General features: G+C 43.7%; 1 protein-coding gene across 1 annotated transcript; it reads left to right on the top strand.

The window, feature by feature from the left end:
• Positions 1–3,989: 3,989 nt before the first annotated feature.
• LOC149323437 (transcription factor HES-7.1-B-like) lies at positions 3,990–18,430 on the top strand. Its single transcript, XM_089477826.1, is given in 7 exon segments — positions 3,990–4,020; positions 13,677–13,729; positions 13,731–13,769; positions 13,771–13,890; positions 14,361–14,462; positions 16,873–16,951; positions 18,092–18,430. Coding segments are annotated over 7 exon segments (708 nt in total). The 3' UTR covers positions 18,376–18,430.
• The last annotated feature ends 4,132 nt before the right edge of the window (positions 18,431–22,562 follow it).

Raw genomic sequence — 22,562 nt, 5'->3', positions numbered from 1 at the left:
AGAAGGATATCGTGCAGAACAATATTGAAAGTAGTGAAGACAGCAGGTAGTATTAATAGCATTATGTCCCTGTTAGATCAGCCAGAGCCACAAAGGCTGTTTTATTGCTGGAACTAGGTCTGAAGCTACTGGAAACAGATCCAATAGTCTGTGCAAAGATGGCACACATACCTTACCCTTAAGGGATATGTGTGCTGGCTGGGCTGATTGTTACAGTCCTTAGGCAAATGTGGCTGCCAGTGGAGCTGGGCTTACCCATTCAAAATTCAACTACCTTCCTCCCCAAAAATCCCAGAGCCAGATGATGTTCTGGACAGGTCCATGAACAGAATGGCAAAACTGGTGGCATCCCATGTTGAGACAGATGCATGAGATTTTTTCTTGGAAGAATGGCACAGCAATAAAATCACAGCAAATCATCAAGAGTTTCCTTGCACCACTTGTAAAAGGTTGCCACATCACGCAGACAACTGGGTTTTACTTGGATTCTAGGCGTACTAGACAGTGCCTGTTTGGATTATCATTTGACCCAGAGTCCTTGCTTTCATTTTTAAAAATGTTCTTGCGCTTGTAGAAGCCAATGCATGGTACAGGATGTGGGGGAGTTCAGCAAAATATAATACACCCCTCATTTCAGACATGAAGCAAGGGGTGAGGGAGAGAATAGAGGATAAGGCAGAGCAAGTGGTGAGCTCAGCTAGCTCTGGAAGGAACTGAACAATCAGGAATGAACCTAGAAATGTATGGTAGAGACACGAGAGACCTAAGGTTGCAGTCTGCTTCTGACAGTGAATGGGCAGATATACCCCGTTTACTTTGTCGCTATGTCTGTGACGACAGGATGGGAGTAGGTGCCAACATGCCTAACTCCAGTCCTCCTGTCTCAGCCTCCCAGTATTATGCCTCCTAAATCTTTCTTACCACTATCAGTTCAGTGTCAGAAACTGACAGTGAGTCCTGCCATCAGTCTCCTGCTTTAGTCAGTGAAACTGAGCAACCAAATCTTTTCCTATGAAGACCCACAGGAGCGGACCACTAATGTACAGCAAGCAGAGAAAGGAAGGTTTTCCTCTGCCAGCCTTAAGCACATAGCAACCACTATTGCTGCTCCTGCATTCATTATTTTAGTTCATGTCTGCCTGAAGCCTCTTTCTGCTTCCACCAACTATTCTCAGTGGAAAAGAGGGAAGAGGAAACATCGCCTCTGTTTTGTTGTTCTGTACAGCACTCAGACAGAGATAAAGAATCAATTATTCACATTAATTCAAGGAGCAAAACACACCTTTAATATTTGGGTGAGGAAAAGTATTTGGGGGGAGAGAATAATACACACACACACACACACACACAGAGGAAGAGCTGAACAGATACAGAATTAGTTTTGTTCTTTTTAAAATCCTGCATTTGGATGGTAAATCTGGCTCCTCTTAGAATAATAGAATCATAGAGCTGAAAGAGACTACAAGGGTCATTCCTGCCATGCAGGAATACACAATCAAAGCACTCCTAACAGATGGCCATCCAGCCTTGGTTTAAAAACCTCCCAACGAAGGAGATGTCACCACCCTCCAAGGGAACATCTTCCAACATCAAACTTGCTTTCATGGAGTTCCTCCTGATATTTAGGTGGAATCTCTTTTCCTGTAGTTTGAATCCATTGCTCCATGTCCTATTCTGTCGAGATGCAGAAAACAAACTTTGGTTTTGTTTTAACATCACTCCCTGTTCCCAATCTTGAGACTTTGACTCTTTGCAGGGACGTAGCCAAGGGGGGGGGGGGTTCTTGGGGTCCGGACCCCCCCCCCTTCCATGAGAAAAATGAATGGTGTGTGCTGCTGCGCCGCCGCACCCAAGCCCCATTATAATGGTGGACCCCCCCTTCCTAAAATCCTAGCTACGTCCCTGCTCTTTGATGATGAAATGTTCCATTTTCCAGATGGTTATGGATTTTAAATATTTTAACACAGTTACTGCAGATGTTTGGCGGTTAAGGGATCAACCTCTAAATGTTATCAAGCTGGTAAGACGTGACCAGTGGGGGCCCACAGGGTTCAGTCCTGGGCCCAGTGCTATTCACCATCTTTATCAATTACTTGGATGACAGAACTGGGGGCATACTTATCAAATTTGCAGATGACACCAAATTAGGAGGAATAGCTAACACCCCAGAAGGCAGGATCAAAATTCAAATTGACCTGAATAGACTAGAAAGCTGGGCCAAACCTAACAAAATGAAATTCACCATGGAGAACTGTAAGGTACTGCACTTAGGGCAGAAAAATGAAATGAACAGATATAGGATGGGGGACTCCTGGCTGAATGAGACTACATGTGAAAGGGATCTGGGAGTCCAAGCAGACCACAAGTTGAACATGAGTCAACAATGTGACGCGGCAGCTAAAAAAGCCAATGCAATTTTAGGCTGCATCAATAAAAGTATAGTATCTAGATCAAGGGAAGTAATAGTGCCACTCTAGTCTGCTTTGGTCAGGCCCCACCTGGAATACTGTGTCCAGATCTGGGCACCACAATTCAAAAAGGATGTTGAGTGTGTCCAAAGGAGGGCGACTAAAATGGTGAAGGGCCTGGAAACCATGAAGTCCTATGAGGAAGGACTTAGGGAGCTGGGGATGTTTAGCCTGGAGAAGAGAAGGTTAAGAGGTGATATGATAGCCCTGTTTAAATACTTGAAGGAATGTCATATTGAGGAGGGAGCAAGCTTGTTTTCTGCTGCTCCAGAGACTAGGACCCTGATCAATGGATGCAAGCTCCAGGAAAGGAGATTCCACCTCAACATTAGGAGGAACTTCCTGACAGTAAGGGCCAGCCGTTCAACAGTGGAACAAACTCCCTCAGAGTGTAGTGGAGTCTTCTTCCTTAGAGGTCTTTAAGCAGAGGCTGGATGGCCATCTGTCAGGGATGTTTTGACTGAGAGTTCCTGCATGGCAGAATGGGATTGGACTGGATGGCCCTTGGGGTCTCTTCCAACTCTATGATTCTATGGTAACGGGAGGCCCCTCAGAATTTAGGTCACGGGAGTGTGTCGTATTTTATAAGGTGGTTGGGGATGTAGAGAAGTGTTGCAATTCACATTTGTGTTCGAGAGTGACTATAAGCTATATGACAGCTTCTTGTATTTACTGCATGGAAATCATCCTCCCCAGAAGGTTGTCATGGTAACCTCCTGCCGTTGCCAAATCCTGTGATGGCAACAAAGGGAGGCAGGTGAAAGGGGTCAGAGAAAGTAATTGGCCAAGCAAGAGGAGGCTTGTTAGAAGATTGAGAAAACATACCCCACCACATCAATAAAAATGACTGCGGAGAGAAAAGAAGCAAAACATGGTGCCATACACATGCGGGGTGGGGTGGAATGAGTGGAATAACTTCACTGTGGATAAACAGGGATGCAGTACTTGCTGCCTTAGGTAGCAGCACGACTGAGTATTTCTCCCTTTACCACTCTATTTTGAAATAACTGCTCCAATTTGAGGTTCATCTCAGTCAGACCACTAGCAAAACCTTTGCAAGGACCCCTCACTGTGCACCAAAAAAGACCCTACTATGCCTCTACGATTCTTTCCTCCGCTCACCGTCCAGCAGAGCTATTCCTATCAGCGAGGACTCTATTAGGATCAGGCTCAGAGAGGATTGAAACTGTGGCCTGCATGCTATGGTAATTTTCAGACACTTTGCAGAGAACGTTGCTTGCATTTGCTTAGACATCACTGCTACACAGAGTCTACTGAGCATTGGTTGGTTTTCTTGGAATGAGTTTCAGTTGCAGCCTGAGGATGCGGAGAAGATGCTTGAATCAGTCCCTTCCACCAGTGGCATTACTAGGGAGGTGCAAGGGGTGCAGATCACACAGGTTGACACACCAGAGGCGGATGTTACCTGGTGAGGTGGCACACCAGGAGGGACTCGCACAGCTACTGGGCAAGAGAAAAATGATGCTGTTGTGCTCATCCAGCAGCTGCAGCAGACCCTAAATGGACCCTCCTGAGGCCGCAGCACCAGACGGTAGCCACACTGGACCCTGAAGGCCTTGGGCAGGTGTGCCTTTAGGATTTGGTTTGGCTGCAGCCACAGCAAATCCTGAAGGCCTGTTGGGGGGGGGGTCCGTGGCAGTATGGGCGGGTGGGCAGTGGTGGGACGGCAAGGCAATTCGTGTGGGCACTCTAGGCGACACTCATTTCACAGACATCACTGCCTCCCACCATATGTAAGCTTGACCCTTGCTCATCTTAGCTGATAAAAGGTTGCACAGCTGAATTGATCGGGTGGGCCCAGGAAGTGGTAAATACTTCCTATCAGTGGGAAGTGCCTACTGCCTTGAAGAAAGCTGTCCCGCACCCTTTCCTGAAGAAGGCCTCCTGAATCTGCAGGTATGTGAGAACTACCAAGGAGCCCTTGTGGTGCGGTGGTTAAATGCCTGTACTGCAGCCACTCACTCACAAATCACAAGATTGCGAGTTCAATACCAGCCAGGGCTCAGGCTCAACGCAGGCTTGCATCCTTCTGAGGTTGCTAAATTAGCTTGCAGATGTAAACCGCTGAGAGACTGTTACGAATGGTATGAAGCGGTATATAAATAAAGCTGTTATTGCTAGTGCTACCAAGATTGTGTCAAAACTGTACCCTGGCCTGAAACAGGTTCAAATAATTGGTTTCCTCCAAGGATATCTGAAGCTGCCCATCCACTACATGCTTATTAGTGGCAGGGTGGTATCATAGAATCATAGAATTGTATGATAAAGCGAGAAAGGGGGAGGAGGAGACAGAAACTGAGATATTTTTAAAAGGAACTCAAAAAGTGGGATGACAAAAGATTAGTGGGGATTGTCCCTACCAAACTGAAACAGTTGGAGGTTATGTCAGTGGTCCCCAAACTGTGCCCTTTAAGAGATCAAAATCAAAAATCCTTTAAAGAGCACAGTTTGGGGACCTCTGGGTTATGTAACCAGGACAATTCACTGTGGCCCCACAGTTGTGGAATGCCCTTCTTCTGGAAACCTGATTGGCACCAACACTGGTACTTTTCTGGCAGAAAGTAAAAACATGGTTCTTTGGAGTCCAGTTTACAAATCTGTACATTTGCATAGTTTCATATTGTCTTATACTGGTTTAACTGGTTTAAAGCTGTCTTGTTTTAACTTGTCAAACTGTTGCTTAGGCTTTTAGTCTGTTTCAGTTATTTGTAGTACTTTGTATTGTTTTAATGATGAAGGTTAAAAAACAAAAATAATGACCACAAAAGATCTACATGAATACATCACAGACAACAAGAAAATTGAAATAGTCAAAGAATTCCCATATCTTGGTTCAAATATTGATCAGAATGGAGACTGCAGTCAAGAAATCAGAAGATGAGGGAGATTATTGCATTACTAATAAACCTGATTTACCTCTTCCGAGTTAGATTCGAATTTGGGATGCAGCCAGATATTATCGCATGGATTTTGCTGCAGTTGCTGCCTCCCAACTGCATCCAGGCAAAAATCTGGATAAAATCCATCCTCAGGTGACCAATTTACAAAGCCTGGAAGCTTCCAAAAGTGAAAAGCCGCCAGTTGAGGGCGGATTTTTGCCTGGATGCAGTTGGGAGGTGGTAACGGTGGCAAAACCATGTGATAATACCTGGCTGCATCCGGAATTCGAATGTAATTCAGAAGAGGTAAATCGGGTTTATTAGTACAGTAATGCGATAATCTCCTAGGATTGGGAAGGGCAGCTATAAAAGAACTGGATAAGATCATAACACATAACTCTGAATGCTAAAGTGAGACACATCCAAGCCAGTGTATTCCCCATCACCATGTGAGGATGTGAGAGCTGAACAGTACAAAAAGTTGAGATGAAAAAAAACTATTTGAAATGTGGTTCTAGAGAAAAGCATTGAGAATACCATGGACAGCTAAGAAGACAAGCAAATGGTTTCTAGAACTGATCAAGCTTCAACTCTCTCCAGAAGCCAAGAACACTAAAATGAGGCTGTCATACTTTGGCCACACAATTAGGAAAAATGAAAGATTAGAAAAGGCAATGATGCTAGGTAAGATGGAAGGTAGTAGAAAGAGAGGAAGACCTTGTGCCAGATGGTTAGACTCCATCAAGGAGGACACAGGCCTTGGCCTGGAGGACAGTGAATCTTGGAGATGTCAAAGTCACCTCGAGGGCAGTTAACAGCAACAATTGTTTTCAGTTAGTAGCTTTTCACTTGGGCAAATAAGCCGGCTTACCTCTTCCGGCTTCAGTTCTGGATCTGGGATGCCCCCGGATGTTATCATACCTAAATCACCACTGATCTAGGCAGGATGCAGCTACCAGGATGCATCTCAGGTCGAAGCCTTGCTCAGCCAGCACTTTTTCAAAGTCAAAGAGTTTCCGACTTCAAAAATTGGCCAACTGAGTAAGGTTTCAACCTGGGATGCACCCGGCTGGATTGGTGGCAATTTAGGTATGATAACATCCCGGATCCAGAATTGAAGCTGGAAGAGGTAAGCCAGTTTATTTGCCCAAGCAATAAACTCCTTAGTTAAGCTGATAATGTTGCATGCCACCTGGGATCTTTAGATCAGTGTGGAGATATAAATATTTTAAATAAGAAACAAAATGTTATTTTATTTCAGACAAAAGCAATCTCATTAATCAGTTTCCGGATTCAGGGAGCTGAATCTACAGTCACTACAGTCATCTACAGACTTCCTGGTCATTCACTCTGCTAAAATGAACATGTTCTATTCTCCCCAGAATCTTCTCCCTTGTCATCCTCCCTTTCCCCTATTTTACTGTTCTAAATTTTATACAAATTTTGCTTTTGCTTTTTCTCGCACACCATCCTGATATCAAAGCCTTGCTTTTTGCCTCATTTTCCTGCAGCCACCCCCTCCTTCCTATTTTTAGCCTTGATACTTCCCTTTTTATTATAACCCCCTTTCATCCCCTTTCTCCCACTATAGCTTTTTTTAGAATCAAGACTTAATCTGAGGCATGTCTTTCTAAAGCATTGCTTCAGGGTAGGGCACAGCTCCTGAACATATTTCTGTTCACCACTGATTAATCCTAACACGTTTTAGAAGTAGGACTCTTCATTGCAGAGGGAGGTACAGTATGAGGGCTGGGAAGGGAGTAGTTATTATTTGGATTGCAGCCTGCAGAGAAACGTTTCCTCTTTGCTTTAGGACTAGAATCATAGCATCATACATTTGGAAGAGACCCCAAGGCAAGGGCCATCCAGTCCAACCCTTTTCTGCCATGGGATGGGAAGTCACAATCAAAGCCCTCCCTGTGACAGACGGCCATGCAGCCTCTGTTTAAAAACCTCCAAAGAAGGAGACTCCACCATTTTCAAAGGGAGTGTGTTCTGCTCTTGGAGAGTTCTTACTGTCAGGAAGTTCTCTAGAATCTCTTTTCCTGTAGTTTGAATCCATTGTTCCAGACAGGGACGTACCCAAGGGGGGGGGGATCTTGGGGTCCGGACCCCCCCCCTCCATTAGAAAAATGAATGGTGTGTGCTGCTGCGCCACCGCACCCAAGCCCCATTATAATAGTGGCACTTAGTCTGGACCCCCCCCCCTTCCTAAAATCCTGGCTACGTCTCTGTTCCAGATCCTATTCTCTGGAGCAGCAGAAAAACAAGTTTGCTCCATCTTCAATATGGTACCCCTTCAAATATTTAAACAGAGCTATCACATCACCCCTTAACCTTCTCTTCTCCAGGCTAAACAGGGAAGTACATACTCAGCTCCCTGTTGCTCCTCATAGGGAGATGCACCATTTTGATTGTAGGATTTTGTCTCCTCTTCCCAGCAATCTGACTTCTAAAGTCAATTCCATCTTCCATGTGCTGGCACATAAGATCATCCAAAGGTCCCTTGGGTGCATCTAGCCTGGCTAGATAAACCATTCTGAGCAATGCAGAGAAAGAGCTGAAACTAAACACAATGGCGATATTGATACAGCAACTGTAGCTGATGCAATGTTTCCTTGCTGATAACACAAATCTGAATAGGACAGAAGCATCACACCAGTCCTTGGTCATCTCAGGGTCAGTGGCCTAGATCCCCTGAAATTTGCAACCAAGCCCCACGATCTGTGTGCTGCGTGCATCCTTCCATCATGCCAGCCAGAGGAAGGCAGCAGAGCATGCAGCCCTTGTAATATCACAGAGGTGTCAGAATCGGACACAGTCTGTCATGACATTGTTGCTGTAATTGCTTTAATATGTAGCATGTTTAATGTTTTAAATATATAAGAGAGTTGTATGGATGTTACATGTTTATTGGGAAATGATAAATAAATGGGAGATGATGGGAGGTATAGTACTAACTAGAACTGGTGGCTCAAATGGATGCTTGTGGCATGATGCAGGGATGTGCAGATGTGTGGAGGAGGAAACTTATCAGGGAAAACAGAAAGTAGAGATGAGAATAGGCTGGCACTGTGGGATGGGCAAATGAGAAGGGCATAGAAGAAAGGATTGGTATGTTTTAATTAAAAGACAAATTAAGATGAAGCCTGCAAAAACCTGGGGAGGGACTTGTTAACTTTATGCCAGTGTTGGTGGATGATGGCACTTCTGTCTGTAGAGGTTCCCTTGCTAACACCTATACATTTCTGAAATGAAGAGTTACTGTTTACAACACCAAAGATTTGTTTACTGAACTCTGGGGACAAAAGCAGTTCTTGACACAGAGGTCGGGCAAGCACAGGTTGGAAGAGGTGCTGAGACTGCTTCTGGGACAGCCAATTCTGGAAACAAGGATGAGGGGGATCCAAGTAAATAGGCCCAGCATCTCATTAGTGGACCACGGGTTGAACATGAATCAGCAGTGTGATGTGGCAGCTAAAAAGGCCAATGCAGTTCTGTTCTGCATCAACAGAAGTATAAGATCAAGAGAAGTAGTGGTGCCAGTCTATTCTGCTTTGGTTAGACCTCACCTGAAATTCTGTGTCCAGTCCTGGGCACCACAATTCAAAAGGGATGTTGATAAATGGGAGCAGGTCCAGAAGAGGGCAACCAAAATGGTGACAGGTCTGGAAACCATGCCTTATGAGGAGAGACTTAAAGGATCTGGATATGCTTAGCCTGGAGAAGAGACAGTTAAGAGGTGATATGATAGCCCTGTTAAAGTATTTTTAAAAGGATGTCATATTGAGGATGGAGCAAGCTGCTCCAGAGAATAGGACAGAGAATAGGACACAGAAGAATGGGTGTAAGTTACATGAAAAGAGATTCCACCTAAACATTAGGATGAACTTCCTAACAGTAAAATAGTGGATTATGCTCCCACAGAGGGTGGTGGAGTCTCCTGCTTTGGAAGTCTTTAAACAGAAGCTGGATGGCCATCTGTCAGGGATGCTTTGATTGAGAGTTCCTGCATGGCAGGAGTTGGACTCTTCCACCTCTAAAGCTTGGGTTAATGTATAATGTATAATGTATAATGTAATATGGCAACCTAGAGCCAGGAGCAGGTACACTAATTTCTGTCATCCCTGCTAGGGTTTACATCCCATATTTATTTATGTACAGCTCACATGATGCATGAGAGTCTCCCTCCTCCCTGCACCGCTTGTGGGACTTCTGGAAGGTTTACCACCACCCCTGGGGAGTCTGTTTTAGAATTGTTACTGACAGCACTCACAAGTCACAGCAGCCCCTGCTGCCTTACTCCAAATGGTATAAGGTTCCTAAATGCAAGCACCCAGTGTCTCTCTCTTCCCAGCTCCCTTCCTGCATTCCTGGCTTTTTTGTGGATTTTTCTTGTGCAAGTGCAGCACACCTGCTGACATTGGGTTGAGTGAACCCTCATGCCAGCTGGGAACTGATGGAAATGGCTGCCCAAGATTTAAGGCCAACTTGCACAAAACAGGACTTTCTCATCCTCAGTTGCTGCTTGTCCTGAGGACTGTTTTCTTGTCTGGGGGTCTATGGAGAGCATGTAACACAGTCAGCCCTCCATAACCATAGTGTTTTTTTTTTATCCATGGGTTCAAGCATCCATGGATGCTTGAACCCATTTTGATTTTGCCATTTTATATAAGGCACACCATTTTACTATGCCATTGTCTTTCATGGGACTTGAGCATCCATGGATTTTGGTACCCACAGAGGGTCCTGGAACCAAACCCTAGCAGATTTCAAGAAGCCACTGTACCTTGAGACTTCAGTAGGCACATGCCGACATCGGTTTCTTCTCAACAGGATTCTGTTGTAGAGGAACCTCTAGAAATGCCATGTTCTAACATAATGGCCTGCACAGTTCAGTAATACCTTAGTACTTTACATTCTCTTTAATTTAATGTGATTGTGAAGCACAATTGATTTTAAATTTGGTTGGATTGTGTAGGTATTCATAATTAAAAATGATCCCAACAGTGCAGAATGTTCTACAGTCAGCCCTCCTTATCCACAGATTTTTTTATCCATGGATTCAAGCATCCATGACTTGAAAATTTTCAAAAACAGTATAAATTCCAAATATCAAACCTTGATTTTCCATTTTATGGGTGTAACAGAACGAGTTGTAAACTATCACCTGCTGTGCACAAGCTAAGAAGGAACTTATCCGTATTAAATCGCCACCCTTACTTTGTCTCCTGCAGAGATCTTAGGGACGCTCTTTAAAATGTCATTGTATTGATGAGTGCATAGATGTACCGGTAATAGGTGAGCTTCTCTCCTGCTCCTTTTATTTCTAATGAATATTTAATATTCAGTTACATTCAATGTTTTGGTTGCAATTATTCTGAAATAAGAAAAATTGGATCCCCTGTCAGATGAGGCATTTTATTTTTATTTTTAAGTATTGATTTTAAAGAAAAGTGTTGAGATCCTGTTGTGACCAGTGTCACAAAAGCCAGTGTGGGATGGGCAAATTACATCATAAGTGAATATATAATAATACTTATTTTATTTATACCCTGCTCTTCAGCCAAGGCTATCAAAGTGGCTTACAATTTGGTAATTAGACATTTCCCTGCCCTCAAGCTTACAATCTAAAAAGACAAGACACAAAATGAGAAGGGAATGGCAGCAGGGAAGGGGAAAAGTCCAGCAGATATGCTCTCCCTCGGAGGCCTGATGGAGCTGCCTTGCCTTTTTCTCCCTCAAGATGGTGGATAGAAGGAGGGCTATTCTTCTTTTTAGGCAAGGTCTGATGGAGCTGGCTTGTCCCTCGGGTGGAGAAGTGTTCTTGGCAATATGTCTTAGGGAAAGAGGAGGTCCTTTGCAGGAAAATTAGAGTTGTATTCATGCTTAAGAATGGCACTGTTCTCACCAATGAAATGTTACGGAGTATGTATGCCAGTCTTCTTCCACTGGTGTCTTTAGCTGGGACACAGCGTTTCATAGAATCATAGTATCATAGAGTTGGAAGAGACTCCAAGGGCCATCCAGTCCAACCCCTTGCCATGCAGGAACTCTCAATCAAAGCATCCCAGACAGATGGCTATCAAGCCTCTGTTTAAAGACCTCAGCAGTTATGCCAAAAGCGCAATCAGAACAGTAGAAGTCAGCATTAGCAGTAATGGAGCATGTTAAGAGCTAGCCATCAGGGTGATGACACTTATAATGAGAGGCAGCATTGTCTCACTCACTCCAACTGATAATTTACAAGAATTGTCTATATATACACCAGTGCTTCTTAAGGTTTTTTTTTGGGGGGGGAGGGGGACGGCCAGTAATTTCCCCCCATTGTGTGAGAAACCAAGCACCCTCTTTGTGTTTACTATCTACAGTTGTTTCTTTCCTTCCAGAAAACTCTCCAAGGACCAGCAGCTGATAGTTTATGGACCACCACTTTGTGTAGCATTGGTCTGTAGAACCTTCAGCTGTGAAGCCACAGATTTCATGAGACTAGGACTTGGGAAGGAAGTCTCTCATAGCCAAAAGCTATAGAGGATTTGGAGATAATATTGGTGACCCTTTTGTGAATATGAGTAATACAAACACCGGGGGGGGGGGGGGCTTTTAAAAGAAGGATACACATCTACTTGCCTCTCAGTCAGCTAGCCAAACGGACCCCTGCTCTCACTTTGTTGTTAGCTGCCCTCGAGTCGGTTCCAACTCATGGCGACCCCGTGGATGAGACATCTCCAAGAATCCCTAGCCTACAGTCTTGCCGAGATCCTGCAAACCCTTGCCCATAACCTCCTCGATCGAGTCTTTCCATCTGGTTTGTGGTCTTCCCCTCTTTCTTCTTCCTTCTACCTTTCCTAGCATTATTGTTTTTTCTAGTGATTCATGCCTTCTCATGATGTGGCCAAAGTACGATAGTCTCAACTTGATCATCTTTGCTTCCAAGAAGAGCCCTGGTCTGATCTGTTCAAGAACTCATTTGTTTGTCTTCTTAGCTGTCCATGGTATCCTAAGTACTCTTCTCTAGCACCACATTTCAAATGAATTGATTTTCTTTCTGTCTGCTTCCTTTACTATCCAGCTCTCACATCCATACATGGTGATGGGGAATATAACAGCCTGAACGGTTCTGACTTTAGTGCTCAGTTGTATATCGTTGCTCTTCAGTATCTTTTCCAGTTCTTTCATAGCTGCCCATCCCATGCCTAGTCTTCTTCTTATTCCTTGACTGCAGTCTTCATTCTGGTCAATGTTTGATCCTAGATATGGAAATTCTTTAACTATTTCCATTTCCTCTCACTAGCCACCTATATTCAGTAGCTTCCTTTGGCTATCTCCTTTCCTTCTCTCAGTATTCTTTCTTTAAAAAAATATTAGATTGATATCATGATGTTTCCTTAGTCAAATGAATAATTTGACCAAGAGCTGTCTGCTTTATCTGAGACCAGCTCTTCAAGGCCTCTGTGAGATTTCTTTCTAAGGAAGGAGAGATAAAGAGGCTGAACATTAAGTTTTCATTGACCTAATGTTACAAAAGTTACACTTCTCCAATTCTGTGTTGGTAGGATGTATGTGAATATTGTGGCATTTTATATTTCAAACAATAATACTGATACCAAGCTGATAGTAGATATTCTTTTTTCCTCTTTGCTGTTGTTGTGTGCCTTCAAGTCATCCCCAATTTATGGCGACTCTATTGTGGGGTTTTCTTGACAATATTTGTTCAGAGGAGGTTTGGCATTGCCTGTCCCTGAGGCTGAGAGTGTGTGACTTGCCCAAGGTCACCCAGTGGGTTTCATAACCAAACTAGGACTCGAACCCTGGTCTGCAGAGTCATCAGTCCAACTCTGCCTGCTTTGCTTCTTCTTCTGATTGAGAGGTGACGAAATAACAAAGTGCTTTCCTTTCCCAAATTTTCTACTTGAAAACACATTACCCCACTAACCCTATAAAGCTAAGTGGAGCAGGGTCCAGTTATTTTGGATCAAAAGAGTTCTGTTGGTATTTGATATTCTCTACACAAACACAACACAACTTTCCCCCCACAAAACACACACACACACAGTCTGTTGCTCTAATTTCCATTTCAATACCTTCTCTATCTCCTCTCAATTCACTCCTGTTCATGCTCTTTTACTCTCTTTATCCCCTACCCTAAAGGAGCAGCTGGCCAGCCTGAAATAATGATCCCCTTTTGAAATTCCCTCCAGGCTGCCTTTGCCACTCTTTATTGGTGTGCAACCTCCTACACACCACCACACTCCCCCTTCAGAAACATAAAAAGAATCCTCTGAGGTTTTCATTGGCTGCAAAACAGGATTTGCAGACAGTGTGACAGCTGTATTGGTGATGTCCTATAAATTAAAAATGAGAGAGGAAGGAGGGAAATTTGAAAATATAATTGGAGAAACAGGAAGATGAGCCTTGAGAGAGAAGACAAGGAGACTTTGCAGGCAAGGATGCAAGCACCAAGGGCATATGGCTGGAAGAAGCCAAATCTAGAGCAGGCCAAACGTGCCGTTTACAAAAAGGTAAGATTTCTTTTAAAACCATTTGCAAGCAAAACGTGAGAGGGGAATTAAAATTAGATTGGAAGGAGGTGCTTGAGATGGTTTGTCGGCACCTCTAGCTCCATCCTGATGCTGCCAAGTGGTGGATGTGGTCCATCATTACGGATGGCAGAATGGAAGAGAACCAGTCTGGCTTATCAGACAGGATCCTGTGCTAACTCCTCTTCTGCTAACTCTCTCTTAAGACAAAAAGGAATTGACCATTTGTATCCATGGGGAACGTTCAGGAGAATAGCCCCTGGATTGGGGGATCATGTTAATTAGTGGAAGGGGAGGAGAAAGATATTTGGATTTTCTGATTTATACACCCCAGTGTCTTGGGCTGGACAGGGTAACTCCTCTGCTGCTCTTATTCCCAACTTTTCTGATTCAGCATGACAAACACTTTTTCAGTCAGTTCCTCTGTTAATGCAGACATTATTCCTATTCAGATCGTTAAACCGCTAATGGAAAAAAAGCGAAGGGATCGCATTGCCCATTCTCTGAATCAGCTAAAGGCTCTGTTAGTAGATGTGCCAAACCAAGGCAACAAGGTAAGAATTGGACTGCTGTCTCCCCATCACCATTACCCTTTTCACCAGGAATGAGAAGACATTCCTACCAGCCCTCTGTAAATGTCTAGGCTTAAAGTGGTTTAGCCACCTTTCTTCAATCTAGAAATCCCTGAAACCTGTAATTCTGTGAGATGGGCTACAGAAACAGGGTGATTTTTTGCAAACAGTGGGCCCTTGGTATTTGCTAGGGCTTGATTCCAGGACCTGCCATGGATACCAAAATCCATGGACTCTCAAGTCCCATTAAATTTAACGGCATAGTAAAATGATGTTCCTTATATAAAATAGTACAATCAAGATTTTGGGGATTTATATTTTTTGGAATATATTCAACCTGTTGATGGTTGAATCCATGGATAAAGAATCCATGGCTACGAAAGGCCGACTGCATTTCTGCAGAATTTGCTCAGGGACATTGTAAATGAACTTGTCTTCTCCATTGCTCCTACTTTTCACATCTACTGCCACTCACCCTCTGTATGGATCCCTCAAAGAAAGACAGTGAGTGAGACTCCTTCCAGTCTAGCTTCACATCTCCTCCGTTTTTTTGCTTGCAGATGGTGGTTTTGAAGGAAAGCTTACCTTTTTGTAAACCAGATGTTTTGGCTACTCTAGAAGGGCTGTCACACAAAGTAACTGGCATAGGTCTCTCCACACCAAAATGACTTGCTGCCGGATGACTTGCAGCAAAAAGACAGACACAAAGTGATGTGGACACACTGGGGGAGATACAGAGATGGAAGGAGGGAAGCACACACACACACAGACCAACTGAAGATGGAAACACTACAGATGCAGGAATAGAGAGAGACACACACAGATGCAGCTGGGAGAAAAAGAGAAAGAGAGACATACACAAAAAAACAATGATGGACATACATGCCTGCATAAGCAGAGGCAAGCACATGCAAGTACATGTGCTGACACACAATTTTGGGATCCATGTGCGCACACACACACAAAAACAGAGAACCACAATAGAAACACATAGAAAAAGGGATGGAAAACATTCAGGCAGGGTGTATACATGCACGAACACACACGCACACAGAGACATACATACATAGACACACACAGGCAACTATAAGAAAGAAAAGACGGAGACATATGCATAAAGAGAGATATACGCAGAAAAGGCAATGCAACATATCAGAAACCAGGAAATTTACTATTCTCGGAAAATGTATATAGAAGATTCTAGGTTTTTTGTCCCTGTTCTCTTATGATCCCAGATATTTCGGCAATCAGTGTGGAAGGAAACAGAAGGCATTGTCAGTTGGGTTCTCCTTCCTAGTATTTTGGTTATAGTTTTGGAGGAAGAACTACAATAAAATCTTGTAAAAATTGAAAATTGGAGGGGGGAAGAATCTAGCAACACACCTCAAAGATTAAATGATTTATTTCAATATGACCTTTTCTGAAATTCAGTCCACGTCTTCAGAGGACTCTGAAGAAATCCTTTTGAAATCCATGGAAGTTAATGCTGAAACATTATTAATGCTGAAACACGGTTATTCTTAAATGTGCTACTAGATCCCTTCCCCTGCTTTCTCACCCCATTTCCTTTTTTATGTTACAAGAGACTGCCATCCCTATGAAAAATAATAAAATGCTGCTCAGTGGTCAATTTATTTCTAAATAGCTTTGTATAGCAGTGGTTTACAACACGCCACAATTCTTGGTTTGGAATTCTTAAGAATGAAATGTGTGAATAAGCACTAGTTAGATTGAAGATGGTAATTTCCAGTACCTCAGCTGCTGGGGGAGTCATCTGTCAAAGGCTGCATCCACACTGGAGAAATAACCTGGTTTGACACTGCTTTAACTCTTTCTGGCTCAAGGCTATGGAATTCTGGGAGTTGGAGTTTGTTGTGAGACCCATTTAATTAAAAAACAAACCTATTGATAGAGCAACTTTTATGCAGGGATTCCCTGAGACCTATACTTTTTATGCAGGGAGTTCCCTAGACCTGAAATTTATTTAAAGGCTTTTTCCAAGATAAAAAGATTGAGAAATGCATTACTATTAATGCACTCACCTACTGCGTGTAGGTGGAAAGTATTTTATTCTGGGTAGTGCTACAAGAGGAATCACCTCCATCCTTGATGGATTTTTGTTTTCTTTAGAAGAAGGCTTTAATTGGATTCCACCCATCTTTTTATCAGGAATTCCTACCTCTTCTGTAGAGCAATAGTTCCATATTGCTTATATTGGGGATTATTAACAAGAAAACTATTAAAACAAGATTAATTCCACAGCAGAAACGTATTCCAGGTCCATTGAGCAATCTCTCACCTGGAATTACTTTTAGTGATTGAACTTGTTGTTGCTGCAGTTCCTCCTCCTCCTCTCCCCTCCCCATCTAAAGTCAATTTTTCTTCCCTTAAGTCTCTCCCCACTTGTCGCATGGACAAGGCAGCTCTTCTTGAAATGACTGTGAAATGGATCCAAACCTTGCAGCTAGCAGGTGAGAGTTATAGATGGGAATGGTATAGAACAAGGGTGGGGGTCCTGGGTCCCCAATCCATCCCTCTGAAGTTCCCCAGATGGCCACTCCACTTGCCCAGAAAACCATCGTTGGGTGGTTTTCCCAGTCCTAAAAGGCTGAAATGCTTAAGGCATAGTTACCAGCAGCAAAAGCTTTGGTCCACCAACCACTAGAAAGCTCTGCTGCCCTGAACATTCCTGAAATTGAATTTGGTCCATGGGCTGAAAGACCTTCCTCACCTTTGGTTTAGAATGTGCCGGACAGCAAAGAATGATAACATTGGGAGCTGTTTCATATCGGAAGCTAAGTTTTAGATTGAAAGGGGTCTCCAGCTGTTGTTTTTCAATGCATGGTAGTTTCCCTACATCTTCTGAAAGTGTGGTTCTGTTCTCTCCTCTGATTTTGGGAAAACTGATAACTTTCTTCAGCCTCTGAAGAAACTGAAGAGAATAGATCTGCCTAGATGAAATGGTACTGTTAGTATTCTTTCTAGGGGTAAGTCTGAAGAAATCCTAAAACTATTATGGAACTTTTACAAAAACATACTAATTTAAGGTATGTGAATGCTTTAAAACTTCTGAACGATAATGACCAAACTGCAATACATTGTGTCAGGTTAAAACTGGCAGTGTGAGAGACTGAATCTGGGTGCATATTTAGTGCTTCATACAGCAAAAACATACAGTGGGCCTTTGGTATCCACTGGGGTTTGGTCCAGGATCCTTCATAGATACCAAAATCTGTGGATGCTGAAGTCCCATTATATACAACGGCATAGTAAAATGGTGTCACTCATGTAACATAACAAAATCAAGGTTTGCTTTTTGGAATTTATATATTTTTGGAATATTTCCAAGCCATGGATAGCTGAATCTGTGAATAAAGAATCCATGGGTATGGAGGGCTGACTGTACATGCAAGTAGATTTGTTGGACTTTGTACAGTAGGTAAAAAACCAGTGCTCATGCAAATTCTATAATTTGCTTAATCGCAGGCAAATTCACATTTCCATATTTCCTGAATGTGTATTATAATCTTACGCTAGTACTGGTCAAGTGTCTCTCTTACAAGATATAAGTAGCTGAGCAGGGCCTTTGTATTTTCTCTTTCTTCATCCAGTGGCAGAAGACAGGGGCTTTCGGACAGGATCCTCGTATTATGCCTCCGTTGTTCAAGCCACCATTTCAGAGAGACAGCAGAGAGAAGCTCCAAGTCAGTCAAGTCCCAATTATGAAGCCTTCTCGCTTGTAACTTCTCCACCAACCTCTGGCCTGGAAAAGATCTCAAGGTGGAACGAAAAACAGGAGGCTTGCCCCAGCTTCTCATATTCTAGAAGACCAGTTCCTTCTGTAGTTCTGAGCAGAACTGGGTCTCACATCTTCTGGAGGCCCTGGTCTACCTGAATATCATTTTTTAAACTCATGACTGAAGAAGGAAATAGAGAAAGTATCCCCCTAGTACTAGAGCCCCTAATTTATTTACCATTTGGAACATACTATCAGATAATCTTGTGTTGTGTCTTGTGTTACTCCATGGAAAAAAAGCATGTGCATCTTGTTTTTGCTGTTATCTCATCTTATGCTCAACTACTTGTGTGCACTCAAGTATAGTTTTCTGTGTTTCTTCATGTGTTGCTATTTCATGCTGAATTTAACGTTGCTCATATGTTTTAAATTTTTAAAAAACAAAGAAGCTGTGTGTAAATTCTGATATTACATAATGTCACAAAAATTTTCAGTAACTATAGTGTTTAATATTTGTTAATACAATAAACAATTGCAAAAATCACACACAAGAGAGCTTTCTTTTGGACTCAGAGGAGCTTTGCATGTGGCATTGATGCGAACGCTGCGAAAAGCTTTCCAATCTTTTGCATGACTGCACACCAAAAACAATAAGATCACAGTGATGTGATCAAGGAAAACCTTATTGGGAAGATACCAGGACCAGATGGGTTGTCAGCATATTACTGTAAACGTTTTAAAGGGTAGCGTTTACTTTTACTAAAATAGATAATTAATTCTGTTTTGTTAATTGGAAAGATTCTGAATGGTTGGCTTGATCTGCTCAAGGACCCATTTGTTTGTCCTTTCCCTGTCTACAGCATCCTCATTTCTCTTCTCCAGCACCACATCTGAAATGAAATGATACTCTTCCTATCTGCTTTCTTCACTGTCCATCTTTGCATCCATACATGTTGACGGGGAATACGAAGGCTTGGCCGATTCTAACTTTAGTGCTCAGTTGTACAAAACTGTGTGTCAAAACTGTTCCTCAACCATGCTCAGTGGGCAGAGAGATACTCTCCTGCTCACTGTGAGTGAGGAAAGCATCTCTCTGCTCCCTAAGCCTGGCTGAAAGGTGTGTGAGAGGGGATTGCCATGTGGCTCAGGGGCAAAGAGATGCCTGCAAAGTGCCTTTCCTAAAGGTGCCTTTCTTCCTTTTCAAAAATGTCTTTTTAAAGGTGTTTCCATATCACTTCCCAGCCCACAAGGGTTCCCGAGCCAATGAACTAATGAAAGCAAATACCATAATACAGTGGGTATCTGTTGGGGTTTGGTTTCAGAACCTCCCCATGGGTACCAAAATCTGTGGATGATCAAGTCCAATTAATGACAATGGCATAGTGAAATGGTGTCCCTTATATAAAATAGCAAAATCAAGGTTTGCTTGTTGGAATTTATATATTTTTAAAAATGTATTTCAAGCTATGGATGGTTGAAATCTTTGGATAAAAAGCCACTGGATACAGAGGATAATTGTACAGAGATTTTTTTAAATTAAAAACACAGGCTGCATCTGCAGAAATCATTCTGTTTGACATCACTTTAATTGGCATGGCTCAATGCTTTAGAATTCGGGAATTGGAGTTTTGTGAGATATTCAGCTTTCTCTGTCTCTGGTGCCACGACAAGCTAAAATTCTCAGAATTCCATAGCACTGGCAGTTAAAGGCTGCATCCTCACTGCAGAGGTAATCCAGTTTAACACTGTTATAACTGCCATGGCTCAATGTTATGGCATTCTGGGATTTGTAGATGTTTTATGAAACATTTAGCCTTCTCTGTCTGAGAGTTCTGATGCCATCGCAAACTACAGTTCTCAGGATTCTGTAGCATTGAGCCATGGCAGTTAGTGATGTCAAACTGGATTATTTCTGCAGTGCGGTTGCTGTCTTTAACTGCCATGGCTCAATGCTATAGAAGTGAGCCAGGGCAGTTATAGCAGTCTCAAACAGGTTGATTTCTGTTTTGGACCAATGGAATTCTGAGAACTGTAGTTCGTTATGGAGAGCTTTCAAACAGAGAAGGCTAAATATCCCACAAAACTACAGTTCCCAGAATTCCATAGCATTGAGCCAGGGCAGCTAAAGTGGTACTGAACTCAATTATTTCTGCAGTGTGGATGGAGCCAAAGTGGTGTCACACTGGATTATGTCTGCAGTGCGGACAGAGCCAAAGTGGTGTCAAACTGGATTATGTCTGCAGTGCGGACAGAGCCAAAGTGGTGTCAAACTGGATTATGTCTGCAGTGCGGATAGAGCCAAAGTGGTGTCACACTGGATTATGTCTGCAGTGCGGACAGAGCCAAAGTGGTGTCAAACTGGATTATGTCTGCAGTGCGGACAGAGCCAAAGTGGTGTCACACTGGATTATGTCTGCAGTGTGGATAGAGCCAAAGTGGTGTTAAACTGGGTTATGTCTGCAGTGTGGATGGAGCCAAAGTGGTGTCACACTAGATTATGTCTGCAGTGCGGACAGAGCCAAAGTGGTGTCAAACTGGATTATGTCTGCAGTGCGGATAGAGCCAAAGTGGTGTCACACTGGATTATGTCTGCAGTGCGGATAGAGCCAAAGTGGTGTCAAACTGGATTATGTCTGCAGTGCGGATAGAGCCAAAGTGGTGTCAAACTGGATTATGTCTGCAGTGCGGATAGAGCCAAAGTGGTGTCAAACTGGGTTATGTCTGCAGTGCGGATGGAGCCAAAGTGGTGTCACACTGGATTATGTCTGCAGTGCGGATAGAGCCAAAGTGGTGTCAAACTGGATTATGTCTGCAGTGCGGATAGAGCCAAAGTGGTGTCAAACTGGGTTATGTCTGCAGTGCGGACAGAGCCAAAGTGGTGTCAAACTGGATTATGTCTGCAGTGCGGACAGAGCCAAAGTGGTGTCAAACTGGATTATGTCTGCAGTGCGGACAGAGCCAAAGTGGTGTCACACTGGATTATGTCTGCAGTGCGGATAGAGCCAAAGTGGTGTCAAACTGGGTTATGTCTGCAGTGCAGATGGAGCCAAAGTGGTGTCACACTGGATTATGTCTGCAGTGCGGACGGAGCCAAAGTGGTGTCAAACTGGATTATGTCTGCAGTGCGGATAGAGCCAAAGTGGTGTCACACTGGATTATGTCTGCAGTGCGGACAGAGCCAAAGTGGTGTCAAACTGGATTATGTCTGCAGTGTGGATAGAGCCAAAGTGGTGTAAACTGGGTTATGTCTGCAGTGTGGATGGAGCAAAAGTGGTGTCACACTGGATTATGTCTGCAGTGCGGACAGAGACAAAGTGGTGTCAAACTGGATTATGTCTGCAGTGCGGATAGAGCCAAAGTGGTGTCACACTGGATTATGTCTGCAGTGCGGATAGAGCCAAAGTGGTGTCACACTGGATTATGTCTGCAGTGCGGATAGAGCCAAAGTGGTGTCACACTGGATTATGTCTGCAGTGCGGACAGAGCCAAAGTGGTGTCAAACTGGGTTATGTCTGCAGTGCGGATAGAGCCAAAGTGGTGTCAAACTGGGTTATGTCTGCAGTGCGGATAGAGCCAAAGTGGTGTCAAACTGGGTTATGTTTGCAGTGCGGATAGAGCCAAAGTGGTGTCACACTGGATTATGTCTGCAGTGTGGATGGAGCCAAAGTGGTGTCACACTGGATTATGTCTGCAGTGTGGATGGAGCCAAAGTGGTCTCACACTGGATTATGTCTGCAGTGCGGACAGAGCCAAAGTGGTGTCAAACTGGGTTATGTCTGCAGTGCGGATAGAGCCAAAGTGGTGTCAAACTGGGTTATGTTTGCAGTGGGGATGGAGCCTAAAGTAGTGTCAACCCTGATCATTTCTGCAGTGTGGATGGAGCCTAGTGTCAAACAGGATGGTTTCTAGAGTGTGGCTGGAGCCTGATGTAGGTCCAAATCAGAAACCATTCAGTGTGAAACAATTTTATTGCCTTGGCTCAGTGCTAGGGAATCCTGGGAATTGTAGTTTATTGTGGCCCCAGAGCTCTTTCTGTCAGAGGCCTAAATGCCTCACAAACACTACAGTTCCCAGCATTCCCTAGCACTGAGCCAGGGCAGTTAAAGCGGCCTCAGACTGGGTTATTGCTGCAGTGTGCGTTTTGGACCGTAGTGTGAAACCGGATTCGTGGGGGCCGTTGGGCCACTGAGGGGGAGGCGAGGAAGGCCTTTCCCTCAGAATAAGGCTCGGGACAAGGAGGGAGACACAAGGCGCCATAGACAAAGCGGGCGGAAGTGGCGCTGGGGCCTAGGCCGCGGGGGCGGAAGTGGGCCTCAGGGAGGGCGGAAGTGACGTCGTCGGAGGGG

The sequence above is a fragment of the Sceloporus occidentalis genome, unplaced genomic scaffold (assembly GCF_023333645.1).
Source record: "Sceloporus occidentalis isolate IW3139 unplaced genomic scaffold, rSceOcc1.0.p SCAF_1, whole genome shotgun sequence".
NCBI lineage: Eukaryota > Metazoa > Chordata > Lepidosauria > Squamata > Phrynosomatidae > Sceloporus > Sceloporus occidentalis.
The sequence above is the reverse complement of the archived record's forward strand: the minus strand, read 5'-3'. Positions and strand labels throughout refer to the sequence as shown.